Below are 23776 nucleotides of genomic sequence, written 5' to 3' on the forward strand. Positions count from 1 at the left end.
TTCCAACCGGCAAACTAAAAAATACCCCACCCTCTGCACTAACACCAACCCTCCTTGTGCTCTAGCGTCTTCCCCCAAGAGCACAGGAAGACAGATTGGCTTTGCAACATGCCTTAGTCATCAACCGCCCAAGGGTTGAGTTCCATTACCATTCCATTATAAATGGAAGGAGCTCTCACTTGAGTGCCTTCAGAGCCTAAAGCTTAATTGAAAGTATTCTTTGGCTTAAATTCTTTGTGGAATATTACATGCACAGTGGCAAAGAATTACAGGCAAGAATTACTTTGCAATGATGGAGTTAAACAATGCTTTTATTTAGCAGGATTACATTCATTTTATAATCACAGAAAAAGTCAGCGGCAAATCAACTGAAATTTAATGTGCAATACAAAAAAAATAGTCAAGTAGATTATGACTCCATTTCCTGTTTAAGAATAAAATTCAGCAGGAGTTCCATGCTTTGAAGTAGACTCCTATAGACTTTAAGACCAGAAGGGACCCATCATCATGCACATTGCAGGCCACAGAACCTCACCCACCCACTCCTGGAATAGACCTATGCTCATTGATAGCTAAAATAAGATTTTTGAATAATCTAAAGTAATTATGGAAATAGTTTCAATCACAGAACAATATTCAGGACAGCTAACACATAATGCAGAGCACAACTTAATCATTGTTTTATCCAGTATTGAAGCGGTTATGAAAATATTGGGAATGGTTTTGTTTTTGTTGTATCCTGGGTTCTTTTCTCTATCAAATAAAACCATCTCAAGGAAGAGAAAGTGATGGATAGCAGGATATTATTTTATTTCAGTGGTGCATTTGCAGGAAGCTGGACAATTTTCCTTCACCATAGAATGACTACAGCCAAAGAGCTCTTTTAAGGTGCCACAGTTTGTGTATTTATCCATATACTTGCAAGGGTTGGCTGAAATAAACCAAATGGTAAACAGTTAGATGATAAAGGGATAAGTCAGTCCTAAATCAGTTACAGGGCCGGCTCTATGAATGGCGGGGGCCAATTCGAATACCCGGCGGTGGTCTGGGGCTTCGATGGCACTTCGGTGGCGGGGGGTCCGCTCCGGGTCTTCCACGGCACCAAAGGACCCCCCCGCTGCCGAAATGCTGCTGACGACCCAGAGTGGACCTTCCTCCCTGCCGCCGAAATGCCCCCGAAGCCCCAGAGCAGACCCCCCCTGTCATAACTATAAAGGGAAGGGTAATAGCTGTCCTGTGTACAGTACTATAAATCCCTCCTGGCCAGAGACTCCAAAATCCTTTTCCCTGTAAAGGGTTAAGAAGCTCAGGTAACCTGGCTGGCATCTGACCTAAAGGACCAATAAGGGGACAAGATACTTTCAAATCTTGGGGGGGGAAGGCTTTTGTTTGTGTTCTTTGTTTGGGAGTGTGTTCGTTCTCCGGGAATGAGAGGGACCAGACATCAATCCAGGTTCTCCACATCTTTCTAAACAAGCCTCTCCTATTTCAAACTTGTAAGTAAATAGCCAGGCAAGGCGTGTTAGTTTTCCTTTGTTTTCTCAACTTGTAAATGTACCTTTTACTAGAGTGTTTCTCTTTGTTTGCTGTACTTTGAACCTGAGACTAGAGGGGAGTCCTCTGAGCTCTTTAAGTTTGATTACCCTGTAAGGTTGATTTCCATACTGATTTTACAGAGATAATTTTTACCTTTTTCTTTAATTAAAAACCTTCTTTTTAAGAACCTGATTAATTTTTTCCTTGTTTTAGATCCAAAGGGGTTTTGGATCTTGATTCACCAGGCGTTGGTGGGAGGAAGAAGGGGAATGGTTAATTTCCCCTTGTTTTAAATCCAAGGGGTTGGATTTGTTTTCACCAGGGATTTGGTGAAGGTTTTTCAAGGTTTCCCAGGGAGGGAATCCATTAAAAATGGTGGCAGCCAAACCAGAGCTAAGCTGGTAATTAAGCTTAGAAGTTTTTATGCAGGCCCCTACATTTGTACCCTAAAGTTCAAAGTGGGGATCTCAGTCCTGACATGGTGGCAGCGGTGGGATCATTTTATACCCAAAAAGCCAGTGAGATTTTTTTTCCTTCTAGCTGCTTGAAAAGCCGAGCTAGAAGTAGATAGATGCATATCTTATCTCTCCTTGCCTGAAGGCAGAGGTGTTAAGTTTTTTTTACAGGTCCTTTGTTAAGAGAAGGGTTCAATTAGCAAATGACTGGTAAAAGGTATTTACAAGCTGAATTGTTTTTTTTTCTTTTTACATCCTCCGGAGTAGCTAGTTAGAAAGTTACTGTTAACTCTGCAGCAGCCAGAGCTGAGAGCTTCCCAGTTTGTCAACTGCAAAGGGGGTGACCCAGCACAAGAAAACAGGAAAATGACTACCAAAGAAGTAGCTAACAAAATAGAACTGGCCAAACTAGAAGCAGAAAAAAATAAAAGAAAACATCAGAGACTGCTTCAATTAACAAAACTCGAGACAGAGCAGAGAGAAAGAGAAGAAAAAGCCAAAGAGGAGGCCCACAAGAGAGAGATGAAGCTGAAAGAAAAAGAGATGAAGATGAAAGAAAAAGAGATGGAGGAGAGAGAAAAAGAAAGGAAGCATAAACTGGAAGTAGCAAAGGCTAAGCAGAATGCACCAGCCAATGCTAACAACCCCCCTCCAGGTACCACTTCCCATCCCAGAAGATTCCCCACCTACAAGGCAGGCGATGATACTGAGGCCTTCTTAAAAAATTTTGAAAGGGCCTGCCTTGGATACAGCATCGCTATAGACCAGTACATGGTAGAGCTGAGGCCGCAGCTCAGTGAACCCTTAGCAGAGGTGGCGGCTGAAATGCCTAAGGAACACATAAACAGTTATGAACTTTTTAAAAACAAGGCCAGACTCAGAATGGGGCTAACACCCGAGCATGCCCGTCGGCGGTTCAGAGCCCTAAAGTGGAAACCGGATGTGTCATTTACCCGTCATGCCTACCACATTGACAAAAATTGTGATGCCTGGGTATCAGGAGCAAATGTTAAATCTCTGGAAGATCTGCTTTCCCTAGTAAAAATGGAGCAGTTTTTAGAGGGTGTTCCTGAGGAAATAGAAAGGTACATCCTAGATAGGAAGCCCAAAACTGTAACTGAGGCGGGGGAGATTGGAGCCCAATGGGTGGAGGTGGCAGAAAAGAAAAAAACTAGTAGCAGTTGGAGCGAATATCAGAAGGGGCAAGCCGAAACAAAACCTTACCACCGGGGACAACCCAAGGCCCCACCCACATCTCAAGGAAAACCCCAGACGCCTTCTCACCCCACCACACCAGTCTCCACCAACCAACATCGCCCCGGTGATACCTTAGCAGGGCGATGTTTTAAATGTAATAAACTGGGACATATAAAGGCTCACTGCCCCAAGAACCCTAACCAATTACAGTTCATTACACCCCAATCACACCAAAGATCCCCAAACCCAGATGCCTCTCTCATACCCTCGGAGCGAAGGGAAACCTTGAGAGTGGGCGAAAAGAAGGTTACCGCCTGGAGGGACACTGGGGCTCAAGTGTCAACTATCCACCAATCCCTAGTGGACCCCAAACTCATCAACCCAGAGGCTACAGTGACAATTCAACCCTTCGTGTCACAATCTGTAACCTTGCCTACAGCCACGTTGCATGTCCAGTACAAGGGCTGGTCAGGAATGTGGACTTTTGCAGTCTATAACAATTATCCCATTCCCATGCTGCTGGGGGAAGATTTGGCCAACCATGTGAAGGTAGCCAAGAGGGTGGGAATAGTCACCCGCAGCCAGGCTAAGCAAGCTTTCACCCCCATCCCTGTTCCTGAGCCGTCCACCAGGGCCCCGTCTGTGTTACCGGAGACCCAGACAAAGGTGGTGGAACTGGATCCTCTGCCAACGACTGCAACAGCCGTAGTGGATCCAATCCCAGAGACCCAGCCAAAGCCAGTCCCAGAACCGGAACTGGCAACGCAACCAGCACCAGAACCATTGCCAGCCCTGAGTCCAGCGCTTGCAAACCCGTCTACAACTCCAACGCCAGAGGGCACCAGCGAGCCTGAACTGGCAGAAGCAGCAGATAAGCCTACCCAAGAGGCTCAGCCAGAGCCTAAGATACCACATAGTGCACCAGCGGACAGCGGTTCACAGTCAATGGAAACAGCCCCAGCACCTGCATCGCTTCCAGAGGGACCAAGCCCCAGTCCACAGTCCAAGGAGGAACTGATGTCTCCAGCATCAAGGGAACAGTTCCAGGCCGAGCAGGAAGCAGATGACAGCCTTCAGAAAGCTTGGGCGGCGGCGCGGAGCACCCCACCGCCTCTCAGCTCTTCTAACCGATCCCGGTTTGTTGTAGAACAAGGACTTTTATACAAGGAGACTCTTTCTGGTGGGCACCAGGAAAACTGGCATCCTCAAAAACAGTTGGTAGTTCCCACTAAGTATCGGGTAAAGCTCTTGAGCTTAGCCCATGATCATCCCAGTGGCCATTCTGGGGTGAACAGAACCAAGGACCGGTTGGGGAAGTCCTTCCACTGGGAGGGAATGGGCAAGGACGTTGCTAATTATGTCCGGTCTTGTGAGGTGTGCCAACGAGTGGGAAAACCCCAAGACCAGGTTAAAGCCCCTCTCCAGCCACTACCCATAATTGAGGTCCCATTTCAGCGCGTAGCTGTGGATATTCTGGGTCCTTTCCCAAAGAAGACACCCAGAGGAAAGCAGTACGTACTGACTTTCATGAATTTTGCTACCCGATGGCCGGAAGCAGTACCCTTAAGCAACACCAGGGCTAAAAGTGTGTGCCAGGCATTAACAGACATTTTTGCCAGGGTAGGTTGGCCCTCCGACATCCTTACAGATTCGGGAACTAACTTCCTGGCAGGAACCATGGAAAACCTGTGGGAAGCTCATGGGGTGAATCACTTAGTTGCCACCCCTTACCACCATGAAACCAATGGCCTGGTGGAGAGGTTTAATGGAACTTTGGGGGCCATAATACGTAAATTTGTAAATGAACACTCCAATGATTGGGACCTCGTGTTGCAGCAGTTGCTTTTTGCCTACAGGGCTGTACCACATCCCAGTTTAGGGTTTTCACCATTTGAACTTGTGTATGGCCGTGAGGTTAAGGGGCCATTACAGTTGGTGAAGCAGCAATGGGAGGGGTTTACGCCTTCTCCAGGAACAAACATTCTAGACTTTGTAAGCAACCTACAAAACACCCTCCAACATTCTTTGGCCCTTGCTAAAAAAAACCTAAAGGATGCTCAGGAAGAGCAAAAGGCCTGGTATGATAAGCATTCCAGAGAACGGTCCTTCAAAGTAGGAGACCAAGTCATGGTCTTAAAGGCAATCCAGGCCCATAAAATGGAAGCATCGTGGGAAGGACCATTCACGGTCCAGGAGCGCCTAGGAGCTGTTAACTATCTCATAGCCTCCCCCACCTCCAACATAAAGCCTAAGGTATACCATGTTAATTCTCTTAAGCCCTTTTATTCCAAAGAATTAAACGTTTGCCAGTTTACTGCCCAGGAAACAGATGACGCGGAGTGGCCTGAAGGTGTCTACTACGAAGGAAAAAAGGATGGTGGCGTGGAAAAGGTGAACCTCTCCATGACCCTTGGACGTCTGCAGCGACAGCAGATCAAGAAGCTGTGCACAAGCTTTGCACCAATTTTCTCAGCCACTCCAGGATGGACCGAACGGGCATACCACTCCATTGACACAGGTAATGCTCACCCTATTAGAACCCCACCCTACCGGGAGTCACCTCATGCCAAAGCTGCTATACAAAGGGAGATCCAGGACATGCTACAGATGGGTATAATCCGCCCCTCTAAGAGTGCATGGGCATCTCCAGTGGTTCTAGTTCCCAAACCAGATGGGGAAATACGCTTTTGCGTGAACTACCGTAAGCTAAATGCTGTAACTCGTCCTGACAACTATCCAATGCCACGCACAGATAAGCTATTGGAGAAATTGGGACATGCCCAATTCATCTCTACTTTGAACTTAACCAAGGGGTACTGGCAAGTACCACTAGATAAACCCGCTAAAAAAAGGTCAGCCTTCGTCACCCAGGCAGGGATGTATGAATTCAATGTACTCCCTTTCGGGTTGCGAAATGCACCCGCCACCTTCCAAAGACTTGTAGATGGTCTCCTAGCAGAATTGGGAGAATCTGCAGTTGCCTACCTCAACAATGTGGCCATTTTTTCTGATTCATGGGCAAAGCACATGGAGCACCTGGAAAAAGTTTTCGAGCGCATCCAACAGGCAGAACTAACTGTTAAGGCTAAAAAGTGTCAAATAGGCCAAAACAGAGTGACTTACCTGGGGCACCAGGTGGGTCAAGGAACTATAAATCCCATACAGGCCAAAGTGGATGCTATCCAAAAGTGGCCGGTTCCAAAGTCTAAAAAAACAGGTCCAATCCTTCTTAGGCTTGGCTGAATATTATAGGCGATTTGTACCCCACTACAGCCAAATCGCCGCCCCGCTAACAGACCTAACCAAAAAAAAACAGCCAAATGCAGTTCAGTGAACTGATAAGTGTCAAAAGGCCTTTAACCAGCTTAAGGCAACACTCATGTCTGACCCTGTGCTAAGGGCCCCAGACTTTAACAAACCGTTCCAAGTAACCACAGATGCGTCCGAGCGAGGCGTGGGAGCAGTTTTAATGCAGGAAGGACCGGATCAAAAATTCCATCCTGTCGTATTTCTCAGTAAGAAACTGTCTGAGAGGGAAAGCCATTGGTCAATCAGCGAAAAGGAATGCTATGCCATTGTGTACGCGCTGAAAAAGCTACGCCCATATGTTTGGGGACGGCGTTTCCAACTACAAACAGACCATGCTGCGCTACAGTGGCTTCATACCGCCAAGGGAAATAACAAAAAACTTCTTCGGTGGAGTTTAGCTCTCCAAGATTTTGATTTTAAAATACAACACATTTCGGGAGCTTCTAACAAAGTGGCTAATGCACTCTCCCGGGAAAGTTTCCCAAAGTTAACTGGTTAACAATTGTTTTTGGAATGAAACATATTGTTAGTTTTTATATAATCAGTAGTATGTCTAAAGGTACATGTGTCTTATTAACTCTGTTTTCTCCTAGAACTCCAGGAAGAAATCACAGCCAGTGTGGAACCAAACATCCAACACTATCTGTGATTTGGGGGGCGTGTCATAACTATAAAGGGAAGGGTAATAGCTGTCCTGTGTACAGTACTATAAATCCCTCCTGGCCAGAGACTCCAAAATCCTTTTCCCTGTAAAGGGTTAAGAAGCTCAGGTAACCTGGCTGGCATCTGACCTAAAGGACCAATAAGGGGACAAGATACTTTCAAATCTTGGGGGGGGAAGGCTTTTGTTTGTGTTCTTTGTTTGGGAGTGTGTTCGTTCTCCGGGAATGAGAGGGACCAGACATCAATCCAGGTTCTCCACATCTTTCTAAACAAGCCTCTCCTATTTCAAACTTGTAAGTAAATAGCCAGGCAAGGCGTGTTAGTTTTCCTTTGTTTTCTCAACTTGTAAATGTACCTTTTACTAGAGTGTTTCTCTTTGTTTGCTGTACTTTAAACCTGAGACTAGAGGGGAGTCCTCTGAGCTCTTTAAGTTTGATTACCCTGTAAGGTTGATTTCCATACTGATTTTACAGAGATAATTTTTACCTTTTTCTTTAATTAAAAACCTTCTTTTTAAGAACCTGATTAATTTTTTCCTTGTTTTAGATCCAAAGGGGTTTTGGATCTTGATTCACCAGGAGTTGGTGGGAGGAAGAAGGGGAATGGTTAATTTCCCCTTGTTTTAAATCCAAGGGGTTGGATTTGTTTTCACCAGGGATTTGGTGAAGGTTTTTCAAGGTTTCCCAGGGAGGGAATCCATTAAAAATGGTGGCAGCCAAACCAGAGCTAAGCTGGTAATTAAGCTTAAAAGTTTTTATGCAGGCCCCTACATTTGTACCCTAAAGTTCAAAGTGGGGATCTCAGTCCTAACACCCCCCTACCCGCTCGCTGCTGGGTATGTAAAAAAAAATTAAAAATTAATTTTTAGGTGCGGGGCCCTCTTAGGGGAATCGGGGGAATCCGCTTAATGCCGGCCCTGATCAGTTAACTTTTCCCTTTCAAAATGTATTTTTCAATCCATTGTCTTCATAAACCTATGTAGTCTTGTTTGCCTCTCTGTTTTTGTACCCACAAAAACCTGGTGGGCCTCCTTCTGAGCTCCATTAAACTAGCTGCAGCGGAGTTACACTGATGTAAGTGAAAGTAGAATCAAAGTTGTGCTTAGGCAAAGGTAGGTATTAGTCACTGGAATTTACTGAATATCACTTTGAAACAGAAGATCAGCCATATCATACAGTGTAACAAGCCAAAATCAAGCATGGTACAAATCAACTGAAGTTAGTGGAGATACAAAAGGACTGAACTGTAATGTTGTACCAAGAATAGGATGGTTTATTTTCATTTTTGTTAGGCATTTATTGTTCTGAACACAAATTGTTGTTGGTATTGTCCTCTGAAGATCTCAGTGTTCTTTAAGCTTTAATAGATTAAGCTCCACAACAAAGTACAGTGAAGTAGAGAATTATTATTTTTCTCAGTTTCAGAGACTGGAGTGGGAGGGGGGTGAATGCAAATTGGAAGGCGAAACTATTTGCACACTTAACCATATACACACTTTTGTTCACACTTAATTGCGGCCTGCAAAGCTCCAATGCATATGCAGAGCTCTATGCATATGTGTAACCCACCAGCTTGTGTGCGTATTGGGTTTGTGTGTCCCTAAGTGAATAGGGCTGAAAATCTTTAGCTTGAATACTTAATATAGAGTACTGAGGTCTCCAACAGAGGGCACTGCTAGCACTACCTAGATTACATAGCCCACTGATGTATGTCTAGTGGTAGGACAGAGCTGATGGGATTTACTTTACCCATGGCTGTTTTAAAGGGACTCTTATTTATTAAATATTGTCCAAAATAGCTACTTATATAGTTTGAGAGATGCCAGAGGGTTTTATTGTACGGTTTGCGGTGTGGGCTGCAGCCTGGGCCATGCACCCCCGCTCGTGGCTTCCCAGGGCCATGAGACTCTCTCCCCCCGTAGCAGCAGCTGGGGCTGTGTGCCTGTGGTTGGAGCTGGGACTGTGTGCCCTTGCCCCGCAGCTGCCACCAGCTCAGGAGGCTGCGGCCACTGGAGCCAGGGCTGTCCCCCCCATGGTTGTGGGTCTTGGCCTGTCAGTCTCCCCCATGGGACTCCAGCTGTCATTCTTCCCTCCTACCTAGCTCTGCCCCCCGGGTTATTTTTAGTAAAGTCACAGACAGGTCACAGGCTCCCGTGATTTTTGTTTGTTGCCTGTGACCTGTCTGTGTCGTTTATTAAAAATAACTGTGACAAAATCTTAACCTTCATTATTATCCCAGGTAATCTAGCATTTGTATTTATTTCTTCAGGGAAGATTTGGAAAGAACAAAAAACCATTAACTTACTGCAGAGTCCTCGGTCGCAGGCATTAGGGCAATCGCCACACGCTGGTCCCTGTTTGTACGGTTTAGCTAAGTTTGCTGCATTATTTCCTCTGAAATTAAAAAGCAACCCAAACATCATATATCCCTTTAAAATAAAGTTAACATACTGTATAATTTAGAACTAATTCCATAGATTGTGTGTGAAATCTGCTCCTAAACAATCCTGTTTTAGTTCAAATTATGCTTTGGAGATAAGATGTTCTATTTGAAAGGAAAGAAAGACATATTTCTGTGGTTATAATATTTTATAATTCAATATAATAATTTGGTCCTTGTATAGAATATACAGTAACACAATTAATCCTCTTACGTCTGAAGAAGTGAGGTTCTTACCCACGAAAGCTTATGCTCCCAATACTTCTGTTAGTCTTAAAGGTGCCACAGGACCCTCTGTTGCTTTTTACCTACCTTTTACCTCTGCACCTTCCATTCAAAGACCTCCAAATATGTTGTGGGCAGGAATGAAATAACCCTTACAGCACCCCTTTGAGGTAGGTCAGTATTAGAGGTGTACAAATACTAAAATACCCCCTTCTCCCTCTGAATATTCATTTACAACTAAATCAAAAGCAGGGGGAAGAAAGCAATAACTTGTGCAGGAGGAGGGTCTGGGAGGACATGGGGGTGACAATGGGGAGGAGCAAGCAATAACTTGTGCAGGAGGAGGGGGAGGGAGGTGTCTTGCTGCTGCTTCTGGAAGGGTGGTTTCTGGTACTGGGCTCACCTCCTTTTACTGAGCTAGGTGGGCTCCCTTCAGCTGAGTGAGCCCTTGCTTGCAAGGGAGGGTGGATTTTTACCTCAGGGACTCATCATACTGCAGGGGAGGAGAGGCTGGTGCAGGGAGGCTGAGCTTGTCAGGCCCACGATCTCTATGGGGCGCTTCCAGAGCGAGCGGCCGGCTAGGGCCAATGGGCGGGGGGGCGGCTCCAGGCAGCAGCGCACCAAGCGCGTGCCTGGGGTGGCAAGCCGTGGGGGGCGGCTTGCCAGTCGCCGTGAGGGCGGCAGTCAGGCTGCCTTCAGGGGCATGCCTGCGGGAGGTCCTCCGGTCCCGTGGCTTCGGCGGCGGGTACGCCGAAGGTGCGGGACCGGCAGACCTCCTGCAGGCATGCTGCCAAATCCGCGTTACCAGCGGACCTCACGCAGGCATGTCACCGAAGGCTGCCTCACTGCCGTGCTTGGGGCAGCAAAATACATAGTCGCCCTGGCAATGGGGCATGATGCAGGGGGCTTGGTCCCGGGAGTGAAGGGCTGGCCGGGAACAATACGCCCGGGCTGGCTAGGGTGACGATACATCCTGTTTTGGCCAGCACAGGCCCCTTTTTCAGCTCTGTCCCAGCCGTCCCTACTTCTTCGCCAAAACTGGGCATTTGTCCCGGCGGCAAGGCAGAGCAGAGAGAGATGGCAATGCCGAGGGGTCATCTGAAGGCATCACTGCCTGCCAGCGGGCAAGCAGAGAAATTTGCAGCTGGCAGGCAGTGCTGGCTTCAGAACTGACCCCTGGGCAGCGCAGAGATGGGGAGGGGGGAATCCGCCTCAGCCGGGGGAGGCACAGAGCTCGAGGGTGGGATTAGCCTCAGCCGGGGGGAGGGGGGATTGAGCCCCAGCCATGGGCAGTGCAGAGCTGGGGAGAGGGTTCTGCCTGAGCTGCGGGCAGCACAGGGCTCGGGGTGGGGGTCAGCCCCTGAGCTCGGGGTGGGGGTCAGTCCCAGCCCTGGGTGGCATGGGGGGGAGGGGTCAGCCCCAGCTGTGGGCAGCACAGGGCTGGGAGCAGGAGACCCTGCCATGGGCAGTGCGGAGCTCGAGAGGGGCAGCCCCAGATGTGGGTGGCACAGGGTGGGGGGGAGTTAGCCCCAGCCCCGGGAGGCAAGGGGAGGGTGGCTCGGGCGAGCCCTGCAAGGGGGAGGAGGGCTGCTCTGGCAAGCCCCTGGACGTCCTGTTTTTAGTTTAAAAATGCTGGGATGAGACCTACATTACTTTCTGTAGCCTCTTCTCCTCCCACCCTCTGGTGGCACCTTGTGTTACTGCACCTGACCCGACAGGTTCTTCCGAGCAACTCATGCTGCCCTCCTGCCCAGAGGGTTTGCGATTAACACGCATTAAAAAAATTAACACGTTAATTGTGCTGTGCATTAATCACACGCGTTAACGGCAGTTAATTGACAGCCCTACCTAGAAGGTTTCAAAACATCTTACAAAGTGTTTCAACTTAAAGGAAATATATATTGGTACGTACGCGGGACAGTACTGGCAAACATAAAAGTATTGCCACTTATTCTGAGGACAGTAGGCAACTGCACATCCAATCTGGTAAGAATGATACCAAACCACCTGCAGGCATGAAAATAAGTTCATTCAATCAGCAAGGCTTCGTTTCAATCATGGATTATTTGAGAGCCCCTTCATGAGCTCACAGAACAGCAGCTCTTCAGTTCATGAACCCATAACAGCCCTGTGGGAACTGTAGCAATTGCTTACATGGAAAAGTAATATCAAGGAAATATTTCTGTATATTTAGCTTTTTGAAAAATGCAATTTAGCAGTTGGGAGAAGGAGGAGACTGAAACACGTGACCAACCATCTTTTGCAGAGCACCTATATGATTTTTCAGACAAGAAAAGAAATGTTTTGTTTCTAATCCACGCTTTGAAATGTGTTGCTTTGACATTTCCAAATCAACATTTTCCAGAAACTGTCATTCCACAATTTAGTATATTATTAGTAATTTAAGATACTTTGACATTTGGTCCCATGTTGGGAAGAAGAAAAATCAAAATATCATAATTTTCTGCTGGAATATATCTTATTAAAGACCTGATCCAATGCCCTTTGAAGTAAATGGAAAGACTCTGAATTAGTTCAGTGAACTTTGGACCAGGCAGGGAATGACAGATAATAGTAATAAGTTTCTAGAGGTACAGACTCCTAACTTTCCTTATTTACACAGACACAGTTCCATTGACTTTGATGGGGACGCATGGGTGCTCACATACATAGATTTTATTTCCAGACTGGGATCACTTTTCTTCCTAAAACAATATTTCATTTGTTGGAAATTTGTCATTCATCTCCATACCTGAGTGTAGCCACCAATAGGGGCATTGTCTTTGATTGCTCCAGTACCATATTTGAAATTAGACACTTGATTATACCAGATTTGGATTGCATCAGACCAAGACTGGGGATAAGTTGCCTGTAAAATATTTTCACCACAGAAGACACCTGAAAATAGAAATGAGGCAGTTTCAAGACAGTGTGAGGACAAGGAGAGAGACTGTAGGAATAGCAGAAATGTGAGTTGCACCCTACAGTTAGGTTAACCACCATATATTTCCACCCTGGGCATTGTGTCTAATCAGAGATTCATCGATTCCAAGGCCAGAAGGACCATTGTGATCAGCCAGTCTGACCTCCTGTATAGCACAGGCCATAAAACTTCCCCTCAGTAATTCCTGTTTGAATTAGAACAGATCTTTTAGAAAAAAAAAAACATTTCGTCTTGATTAAAAATTTCCAGAGATGGAAAATCCACCACAATCTTGGTAAATTGTCCCAATGGTTAATTAACCTCACTGTTGAAAATGTACATCTTATTTCCAGTCTGAACAAAGCAGTACCTATAAGCCAGTACCTCTAAGAAGGGAATTATTGACCTGATCCAACCCCAATGAAGACAATAGAAAGAGTCCCATTAACTTCCATAGGCTTTGGAGCAGGCCCTGTATGCCCAGAGATATTCATTTACAGACTGTTTAAACTAGAAGCACCTCATTAAAATACTAGATGAGAAGGGCAGATTAAAAATAACACTGATTTCTAGTTAAAAGATACCACCTGTTCTTGGATTAACAGGCTACCATTAAATATTAGATTAAAATAGTCTCCCCCCTCCAATAACTGATTATGGTGTACATACCACCCGTGCAAACTTCTTTGTTTGTAAAATTCATCTCTGTGCAGAAGATTCACTCAAAACTTGTGCATCACTCTAAGTCCCACTTTACCAATTATTTGTATTACAATAGCATTTAAAGGCCCTAACAGAGATTAGGGTTTAATTGTGTTGGGCACTCTAATGACCTAGTAGGAGACAGTCCCTTCCCCAAAGAGTTTCATGTCTCAGCAGTCAAGACACGGCACACAGAATTAATGGATTCCTCTCCCCTATGGATTTTGGCGGGGGCAAATGGGAAGAAAAAAAAAGTTTGAAGCAATTTTTTTCCATGGTGAAGAAAACATTCACTCTCTGGCTGAGATTGTGTGTGTCAAGTTTCAACACAAGTGAATTTTTTCCTTTATTGCATTATAGACCTCTAACTATATGGATCTGGAAGGGAAATCTCAACCTGTCCTATATCAGTGCTCTTGCTCTGCTAAAATAACAGTTTTGCAGTAATATGGTTGTACCTGTAAGTCTCCAGATGGTTATTTCAATCACTCATAATTTATAATTACTCTTCACTTACCATTAACGATTCTCTCATTGCTAGGACTGATGGACATTTTACACTGATCTGCCCATCTCTGAGCATTGTTCGCAGCTTCAGGATTCCATACCTTAAGGAAACAAGGAGAAATATCATATTTACCTTTTGGTAAAACCAATCCGCAATAGTGAATGTAGAACTAAATACAGATCTGGAGATTATGGCCTGGCTACTCAGTGGGTGTCAGTCAAAATAGTCCCATGGAAGTCATTGCATCTAGGCTGGTTTATATTAGCTGGGGATCCTGAATGTTATAATGTCCTGAAGATTTCTTCTACCTATTTGAAGTAGATTGTTCCCTTAGAGGAAAACTCCTCAGCCCCACAATCTAAGAGGTGACCCTCTTGTCACCATGAATGAATAAACCAAAATCTCTATAGTTTAGAGCCTAGCCCTGAAAGTGCAGTGGTTTGTGATGGTACCAATGCCCAAGTCCAATGGAAAGGTCTGTAAACTAGTTTCCAACCTGCTTTAATAATGGTTTGGCAGCCATAAAGGACATGAAACCTGTATTGTACATTAGAAATAGGTTGAGGCAAGCCTTTTTTGCACAGTTTCAGCACACAAAGATCCAGGAGCTGGCAATCCCTGCAAAGGGGGCCTGGAGGGACAGCATCTGCTATTCCAGGCCTAGGCACCACTCAGGCCTTATTTTGAGGGCTTAAATGGGACATAAGTGGTGCAGAGCCCATGTACTAGATTCCTGCACAAGAACTGGAATTTGTCTCCTAGAGCTCCTTCCATTCAAAGATCTCAACACAATAGAGAAATATTATTGGTGTAAGATTCCCGGTGACTAGGATTACCAGATAGCAACTGTGGAAAAAACAGGACAGGGGGTGGGGGGTAATAGGCACCTATATAAGAAAAAGTCCCAAAAACCGGGAGTGTCCCTTTAAAAACGGAACATCCGGTCACCCTACCAGTGACCCTGGGAGGTAGGTGAATATTATTAATTCAGTTCTGTAGATGGGAAAACTGAGGCACAGAGGTGAAGGGTAGGGTTTTCAATAGCACGTGGGCTCCTAAGTCACTTCAGTGGTTTTGAAAAAATTCCTCTGCTCTGCTGCAAGTCAATTACAGAAGCAACAGAGGGTCCTGTGGCACCTTTGAGACTAACAGAAGTACTGGGAGCATAAGCTTTCGTGGGTAAGAACCTCACTTCTTCAGATGCAAGTCTCTGTTGCTTTTTACAGATTCAGACTAACACGGCTACCCCTCTGATACTCAATTACAGAAGTAGATTCTGGCCTACCAGTGCGTAGGCCAATGGCCAACCATAAGGACATGCTTCTCTCCCACTCTTTTACACTTCCCCAGCTTAGTGGGAAAACTGCACTTTATCATGGAAAGGATTCTGAGGGCCAAGTTTGCCACTCTGTGACAATGGGAAACATTTCAGATCTGTAGGAACAGCAATGCCATGTAGCTTACCATCTTCAGCATGTTTCTGGCAGTGGGATTCACTGCTCGCCGAAGGTCATTATGCTTGTCGACGATCACCTTTTGGTTATCCACATCGAAACGAGACAAAGCAGAAAAACCCAGAGCTGGCTTCTAAAGTGAAAAATCACAGGAAAAGTTTTGTCTCATTTTTGTTTGCCAAATCCCACCACACTCAATGCATTAACCTATAATCCCAGTTGACTATTTTAACAACTACTGTTTGATGATTATACTGTACTCATAATGTTCTTAGGATCTGTTTAACTGGCTCTCATTGGTTTTGGAAGCATCCCCTGGGGTTATGGAGCACTGTCAGTAAATGACTCTCCTTCCTCTGTCTTTTTAATGAGTAGCAGAAAACCCATCTCTCAGCATTCAGCCCCCCACTCCTCCATTTAGTGCCTTCCCTTCTGCTTCCCCAGTCAATAGATTCCCAAACTCCCTATCTGTCTCTTGGTGCCCCAGTCAATCTCTTCTGACTCTGCCCCCTCCCACTGTCCATCCTAATGCCCACATATTTGGCTCCTTCTACCTCCTGCTTTTCTGACTTTCCCTTCCATTCAACCAGTTCATCAACTCCCTGCTCCCCGGCTGCATTACACTGTTCCTTTCCACTGATACCTTCTATACCATCCATCTAGTCACCTCTGTCTGCCACTCCCACTAGTTAGCACCTTCCCTCACATTCCCTTAGCATGTTATTTTCAGTGGTCCCTATCTTGCTGATCCCTCTCCTTCTACTTCACCAGTCAGTGGTGATCCCTATCTTGCTGATCCCTCCCCTTCTACTTCACCAGTCAGTGGTGATCCCTATCTTGCTGATCCCTCCCCTTCTACTTCACCAGTCAGTGGTGACCCATTTTGTTTTCACCTGCTGGTGAATTCCCTTTTCTCCTTAATTGACCCTCTTGATCCCAGAGCTGGCTTTGGGAATGCATAGATGGGCCTGAACTGCATCCCCAGATCCAAACATCCCTGAATGTTTGGAAAGCACAGATGTGGATCCAATATCAAACTTTGCAACTAGCCTCTGTCTCTAGACTGGGCTGAACAAGATGCTGGGGCCCAAACACTTCCCTACTTTGGAAAAGCTCACATCTGGATCAGCACTCAGTGGATTCCTGGCATTTAAGTTAAATGGCTTTAGAGTGAAACGACTCATGTCCTGCCAGGGAAAGGTTTGTTGTCAGTATCACAGTGAAGAGAAGGGTATGGCTCACAACTAATAGGGAGAAGGATCAGAAATATAATTTTAAAAGATGTTGGAAAACTGGAACGTTACACGTTTTTTAATTGAAATGTCCCCAAATGGGACCCTTAATTCTAATCTCTACTGTACAGTATTTAGTATACAGCATTGAGATCAGAGCAATCAGAGATTTGCTCTGTAATGCTGATGTCAATGGAGATCCTGTGTGCAACTGTCTACATCAGTTTCAAAGAAAGAAAACCGTTTTAAAGGGGGCAAAAAAAAAGTATTCTATTCCTGAGGGGACAGTGCAGTTAACAAAAGAGCAATGAATGAACCCAGTTTGTTATGGAGCCCATTGTGGCCTGCATTTTAGTTTAATCTGTGATTAGAAAACAGTTTTATTGAACAAAATAGAATTGGAGTTGAGTATCAGGAGGATGCTGAATGCATGCAAATGATGTTTCAGATCATTGTGGGAATTTCCAATGTTATTAATAGGTGTCAGAGGACGTATCAGGGGACATGGACAACAGGGAGTTTTGAATAGCTGAGATTCTGATAAATGAAGGTGCTCTGTATGTGAATAGCTATGAAGTGTCTGTCCTCTGTGAACAAGCAGTGCCTTTAGAAGCAGCCAGCAGTAAACTACCTGCTTTCCTGCTTGTTTCCATTAGGATGGCAAAGTGCTAGGAAGGAGTTCCAGAAAATAGTGGGTCCTGGTGAAAGCACTACAGCACCAGCATTTCCATACTGACAAAGTTTGATTCTCCTCTTGCTTGCACCAGTTTAAATTAGATATAATTCCATTAGAACTCAGTGGAATTACACCAGTATAAGACTAATGTGAGAGGAGAAGCAGACCTTAGCTGTAGAAAGTATTTAAATAAATAAGGGTGGATTCTTTGAAGGGAAAAATGTGGAGATGCTTAGAGTACATGCTGAAGTAATGGGTACTGGTGGTCAAATACCATCTGTACTTATGGAACTCCAGGCAATTAACTATTTTGGAGGTGGTTTAGTACAAAACTCAGCCTGTTTCTATTCCTCTGCATAGAAATGAAGGTTCATACCTGTCCAACAGCTTGGTGCAGTGCAGCAAGGCATACGATCACAGTTAGCAGACCCATCTCTGGGGAAAAAATAAACACCATGTCATTTAGCCTCTTTTCTGTCAAAGAGCAGCATTTTTCTGAAGCAGCATTTTTGTTAGTGGAATATATTTCTGGAGCAAGACGGGGTTATTAGGGATGAAGGCAACTTGGGTTCTAACATTTTAATGAGAAAAATCTTCTTTTGTCTCCATTTCTCTTATTTGAAATAACTTGAATGTGCAGCAGTTTCCTGCCTGTCTTCTCCTCACTTTATTAAAGGAGCCTTTGTTCGGTGATGCAGTAGATCAGGATCTCACCACTGCTTTCCTCAAAAAACATAGCGTTGAACAGCTGTGTGCAGGAGAGAGGTGCTGTTTTAACCCATGCTGCACTTAGATGGATATAATAGTCCTCAGTTCCTTGCCCTTCCTCTCCCATATCAACTCCTACAGGTGACCCAGTCCTCTACCAATTTACACATAGCACTCCATTCCTTGTTAATGTTCTTCCACTCGCTTCTCCTGCTCTGCTAGTTGCCTTTTTTCTGTATTGCTTCCTTACTGCTGATTGCTCAAACTCCCCACTGTTTCCCAGTTTGGCCCTACGCCATCATGGCTGACTTGCCTTCCCTAATTCTGAAGTCAGAAATCAGAAGCAGGGAAGTGGGTGAGGTGTAGAGCTGGTCAAACTCTCCCACCCCCCAGAATTTCTGCTATATGGGAAGTTCTGATATTTTGAATTCCCGTCTCCCCGCCCTGAATTGGGTAGAAAAGTTAGAATATCAACATTTCTTATTGAACAGAAAGTTAAAAAAAATCAGAAATGTTGAAACATTTCATTTTAGTTCATTTCAACATTGAACTGAGTCCACCTGAGCTTTTGCAATGCCTCATGGAAGTTTTAGTTCTAGGGTGTTTCATCCAGATTCTCCTCTATGGACCTGGCTCCCTGGCTGGACTACACCTCCCATGATGCACCATGGTAGTTCAGAGGGGAGACTGGGATACATGATGGGAGATGTAGTCCAGCCAGGGAGCCCAACCAACAGAAGAGAATGGGTGCATGAGGCACCCAAACTACAACTGCCATGAGGCAGTGCAGCATCTTAAATGGACATAGATTAATGTTGAATTTACCTGAAACGAAACAATTTGATTCAATTTGACAAAGCAAAATATTTTGATTGGGGTCAACCTGACTCAAAACAAAATGCTTCTTTGATTTTCCTGACTGAAAATTTGATCAGCCCTGCTATATTCACACATTAAAAATATATTCCTCATACTGAGTAGGGATACCCTGAATGCAGGTGTCATGAGTAGTAGAGGTTACCAAGTTAGGAAACATAGCCTCACTAATCTGTTTTTTCACACCAGCTGACTCCTTGGAGATGCCAGGTTTCCCCATGGCTCCTGCAGAGCAGCTGTTCAGACTTTTCCAGGAAGTTGGGTTTGGGGTTGATAACTTCTGCACTATGGTGCTAAAACCAAATGTGCATGTGTCCGTGTGCTTGTTAGTTTTTTGTTTTCTGTTGTGACCAGAATTGGAGTGAATATTCACAGAAGTGTTTCTGCAGGATTTAACAAAGCTCTATTCACTGTCAGATGGAGGGATGATTCCCTCTGTGTATTTGTATAATACATACATACATACATACATAATGGAGGGAGGGAGGGATAGCTCAGTGGTTTGAGCATTGGCCTGCTAAACCCAGCATTGTGAGTTCAATCCTTGAGGGGGCCACTTAAGGATCTGGGGCAAAATCAGTACTTGGTCCTGCTAGTGAAGGCAGGGGAGGGGGCTGGACTTGATGACCTTTCAAGGTCCCTTCCCATTCTAGGAGATAGGATATCTCTATTAATTTAAATTTATTTTTGCACTATTGCTTTTTTAGACGGTCAATGTATTTGTTGGGACTCTTGATTGAAACTGGGTCATAAGGCCAGGTTACTTCAAACAGATAACTCAGTGCAAGGTCACTGTGATACCAGAACATATACATGGGCTAAAATTACTCCAGATGTTGAGAGTTAAATAGCAGATGGTGCTTGCCCTCACAGTGCCCAGATTATGAAAACAGACTATTGTCCCTTGGGGTGATAAAGTGACTTCCACAGGACAAAGCCAATTGAGAGAAAATTTCAGCTCATAGAGCAATATTATACATAACAATAAATATTAGTTTCAGCCTGTTGTATAAACACAGAAACTAGGTAGGGTAGGAATATGGCAGAGATCTGAGAAATCCTGTTTGACTTGGACGCAACAATTCTAATGCCTATTAAATGTGTAAACATAAGAAGGAAGTAGAAAACAGAGTTGTAAATTCCTATCAGATGAATAAATTAACTACACCTGTTCATAACAGGTAAGAAGCAAGAATTAGGAAAAGCTGTAACTTTTCCCCCTGATGTGAACTGAGTTCTTCTGCTGCAGTCTGGCAAATTGCTAGCAGCAAGTTAACACACTACACCGCAAAAATGGGTTACGCAACGATCTACTTTAAATGAGTGGACAACTGGTATTCTCCTACTCCTTGAAACAAGAGTAGGAGGCTCTGATATTTATATGATCCTGATATACATCAGACAGCCGTTTCCTGTTTAAAGCCTAAAATTTCCTGTATATTTGTAGCCCGATTTTCACTTAAACTAGGTTGAGACCATTGACTTCAGTGGAGATACATCAGTGCAAGTGGGAAAAGCACCCTCAGATTGCTATGATCACAAATTGCTACTAGTCAACATAAAAATCAATAAGTAAACATAAGATCTGCTTTAGTCAAACACAAGCTATTGGATGCAATGCAGGGGAAACTGGGTGAAATTCTATGGCCTGTGATATACAGGAGATCAGGACAGATGATAAGGATCTCTTCTGATCTGACCTGCTAGGAATCTATAATTGCTGCAGTGAATGATTATGATGTGACAAAGGATTCCAACTTCTGCAGAAAGCATCAGAGGGTCCTGTGGCATCTTTGAGACTAACAGAAGTATTGGGAGCATAAGCTTTCGTGGGTAAGAACCTCCCTTCTTCAGACTTGCATCTGAAGAAGTGAGGTTCTTACCCACGAAAGCTTATGCTCCCAATACTTCTGTTAGTCTCAAAGGTGCCACAGGACCCTCTGTTACTTTTTACAGATTCAGACTAACACGGCTACCCCTCTGATACTTAACTTCTGCAGAGGAATTACCAATAAATAGCTTTTAAACGGGAACGGAGAGTCCTGTTACCTGCTAAGATTGAAGTCCAGCTGCTCAGGACTCTCTGTTTCCCATTCTACAGTTTCATGATGTGACCAACAGGACAATCAGTATGATGGTTACAGTTCCCTGCATTGCAGGCATGAGTGATATCATTACCCGTAGCATGGAAAATGCCAGACCAAGTGGGAGGCAAAGGTTTTAAATGATTTTGGTTTAAAGTGCATTTCTAATATTAAAGTCTGCTCACAGGACAAGCTCTGCTTGCTGCATTTGCAGAAGTAGCTACACTGAAGTCAAAGGCTCAGTTCGTGTGGGTGAGGCAAGCAGGGTATGGTCACGTTTTGTAGCAATGAGAAGATGTTCCATTATCTGCCCAGCGCCCACACCGAGTAGCCTGGGTCTAGGCACTGGGGAAACGTTGTCCCTTTCCCTACCAGCCAATGGTACGCTTATGGAGGCTACTTTACCACGTGCACCTCTAGTTTAGCCTGGCTGTGCTGAGGAGGGACCAGAGGCTCCACTGTCAGAATCTCTGCCTTGGCATGCTCTATCCTTCCATATTCTATGTATCTTGCTACACAGAGCCCACACAACACCAAACAGGGCTCCACACCCCTCACATGTGCATAGCCCATGTGCACCCCCACCCCCCCGCCTTGTTACATAAGAAAACCACACCAGGGGCTTGAGACTATGCTAAATAAAGCTAGTGGCAAAGCTGCCATATAATGCATGCTGAAGTCTGAGTCCTGCAGAGGGAGGGAAATCTTTGGGTGCAGAGGTGTTGTCTGGATTTCCCGCTAAGTACACACATTATCTTCATTCTAACATATTAGTGAATAGTGCTTGAAATTCCCCAGATAAATGTATGGCAAGGGATACAAAACATTTCTAGCACTAGAATTAAATTAAATGTTTGTTTCACAAACTTAAAATACGAATACACATTTGCACTCAATAAGATCTGACAATCAAGCCCACCCATATTAATAAATAGGTCCCGATCAAACTATATTATCCAACATTTTGAAACCTGAGCACTGAAGGTAGATTCTTAAAAAGATATTTGTGCTCCCAAATACAATTTTATACCAAGTAAATGGGATTAATTTCAATAGAGTTAGGTGCCTAAACACCTTGGAGGATCTGAGCCTTAAGTGCTCTTGAAAATTCCAGTTCTAGAACTCTAACATCAGGTACCCAGGTTTGAAAATTGTAGCCATTTTATGCAAATTGTAATCATATATTAAAAATTCCTAATTATAAAAAATCTATTAAACTACGAAGTTAGAAACAAATTCATACATTTGCGTTTTTACAAGCCAACACTATTTTTTTTCCTAGCTGAGAAATTTTTCTGACCTGTTTTTAATGCTGGGAATTTTCTGATAATTTTGTGACTAACAGTCATTGGTTTGTTTATTCAGTTTACATTGTAATACATTATTTTCTATTTTTTATGTGTTTTACATTTATGCCTTTTAGGATTTTTTTCCCATTCACTAAGAACATACAACTAACCTGTTTTTCACTTAAATATTTAATATACAGTCTAATAAACTGTATGCATGAGACCTTGGGCAAGTTGTTTAGTCTCTCTAGAGAAGAAAAACCTGTGCTCAGATACCCTGGTTTAAATCGGGGGTAATTCCACGGAAATTACACAGCATAAAATCAATGTAAGAGAGAGAAGAATCAGTCTTTCAGTGACTGAGTTTAACCATTTGCAAAGTGGGATAATAGATACCCACTGTGCAAAGTGCTTTAAGATCCTTGCATGGAAAATGCCTTGACATGATGGGCCACATTTGGATCTAAATTACAATGGTGGGAATCAGATTAACTCAATTGATTTTAGGGGAGTCATTTCTTATTTACACCAGTGCAATTTAGATCAGAATAATATAGACAGACAATATTATTTATTAGTATAGTTTCCCAGTGGGATTAGTACATTAAAATTATACAATTAAAAGTAAAGACATTTTGGTACTATTTAGATTTTGAATAAAATAGCCATTGTGAGACAGTGCTGAATAAGTATTTTCTCCAATATAATTTCTGTAAAAAAAATAATTTGTTACCTTTCTCCAGCCTGAGTCTTTCTGTATCTTTGGAAGGGCTGTAAGTGTTTGAAGTTATCTCCACTCTGGAGGTGTGTATATATAGCACACCTACTTCCTGTTTTATAAACACGTGGTTTTAAAAAAATTACAATATCAGCATAGGTTTCAGAGTGGTAGCCATGTGAGTCTGTATCAGCAAAAACAGCGAGGAGTACTTGTAGCACCTTAGAGACTAACAAATTTATTTCGGCATAAGCTTTCATGGGCTAAAACCCACTTTATCAGATGCATGGACCCCGGTGGGGGGGTCGAGAGAAATCTATTAAAGTGGGATATTATCAACAGGATGAAAAATCACTTTTGTAGTGGTAATCAGAGTGACTCATTTCAAACAGTTAACAAGAAAGTGTGAGTAACAGTAGGGGCAAATTAGCATGGGGAAATTAGGTTGTTGTTTTTTTATTTCTTGTAGTGACCCATCCACTCCCAGTCTTTATTCAGGCCTAATTTGATGGTGTCCAGTTTGCAAATTAATTCCAGTTCTGCAGTTTCTTATTGGAGCCTGTTTTTGAAGGTTTTTTTGTTGAAGAATTGCCACTCTGTTATTGAGTGTCCAGGGAGGTTGAAGTGTTCTCTGACTGGTTTTTGAATGTTATAATTCTTGATGTCTGATTTGTGTCCATTTATTCTTTTGCGTAGAGACTGTCCAGTTTGGCCAATGTACATGGCAGAGGGGCATTGCTGGCACATGATGGCATATATCAGCATAGTGTAGCATTCTTTAA

General features: G+C 44.0%; 1 protein-coding gene across 1 annotated transcript; it reads right to left on the minus strand.

Moving 5' to 3' along the window:
- Positions 1-293: 293 nt before the first annotated feature.
- LOC128834566 (serotriflin-like) lies at positions 294-23083 on the minus strand. Its single transcript, XM_054023474.1, has 8 exons — positions 23010-23083; positions 17696-17754; positions 15422-15544; positions 13967-14057; positions 12577-12722; positions 11737-11831; positions 9465-9553; positions 294-931 (listed from the first exon to the last, which is right to left on the minus strand). Exons 2-8 carry the CDS (start codon positions 17750-17752, stop codon positions 804-806), a joined length of 729 nt encoding a protein of 242 aa, XP_053879449.1. The 5' UTR covers positions 17753-17754; positions 23010-23083; the 3' UTR covers positions 294-803.
- Between the last annotated feature and the right edge of the window lie 693 nt (positions 23084-23776).

Source organism: Malaclemys terrapin, chromosome 3 (assembly GCF_027887155.1).
Source record: "Malaclemys terrapin pileata isolate rMalTer1 chromosome 3, rMalTer1.hap1, whole genome shotgun sequence".
NCBI classification, from domain to species: Eukaryota; Metazoa; Chordata; order Testudines; family Emydidae; genus Malaclemys; species Malaclemys terrapin.

Excerpts from the sequence above, each read along its gene's own strand:
- LOC128834566 (XM_054023474.1), bottom strand. The coding sequence starts at position 17,752 with ATGGGTCTGCTAACTGTGATCGTATGCCTTGCTGCACTGCACCAAGCT. Across the intron at positions 12,723-13,966 it reads CAATGAGAGAATCGTTAATG|GTGTCTTCTGTGGTGAAAAT; the intron begins GTAAGTGAAGAG and ends TTCTATTTTCAG. Across the intron at positions 11,832-12,576 it reads CTATTGGTGGCTACACTCAG|GTGGTTTGGTATCATTCTTA; the intron begins GTATGGAGATGA and ends TCATGCCTGCAG.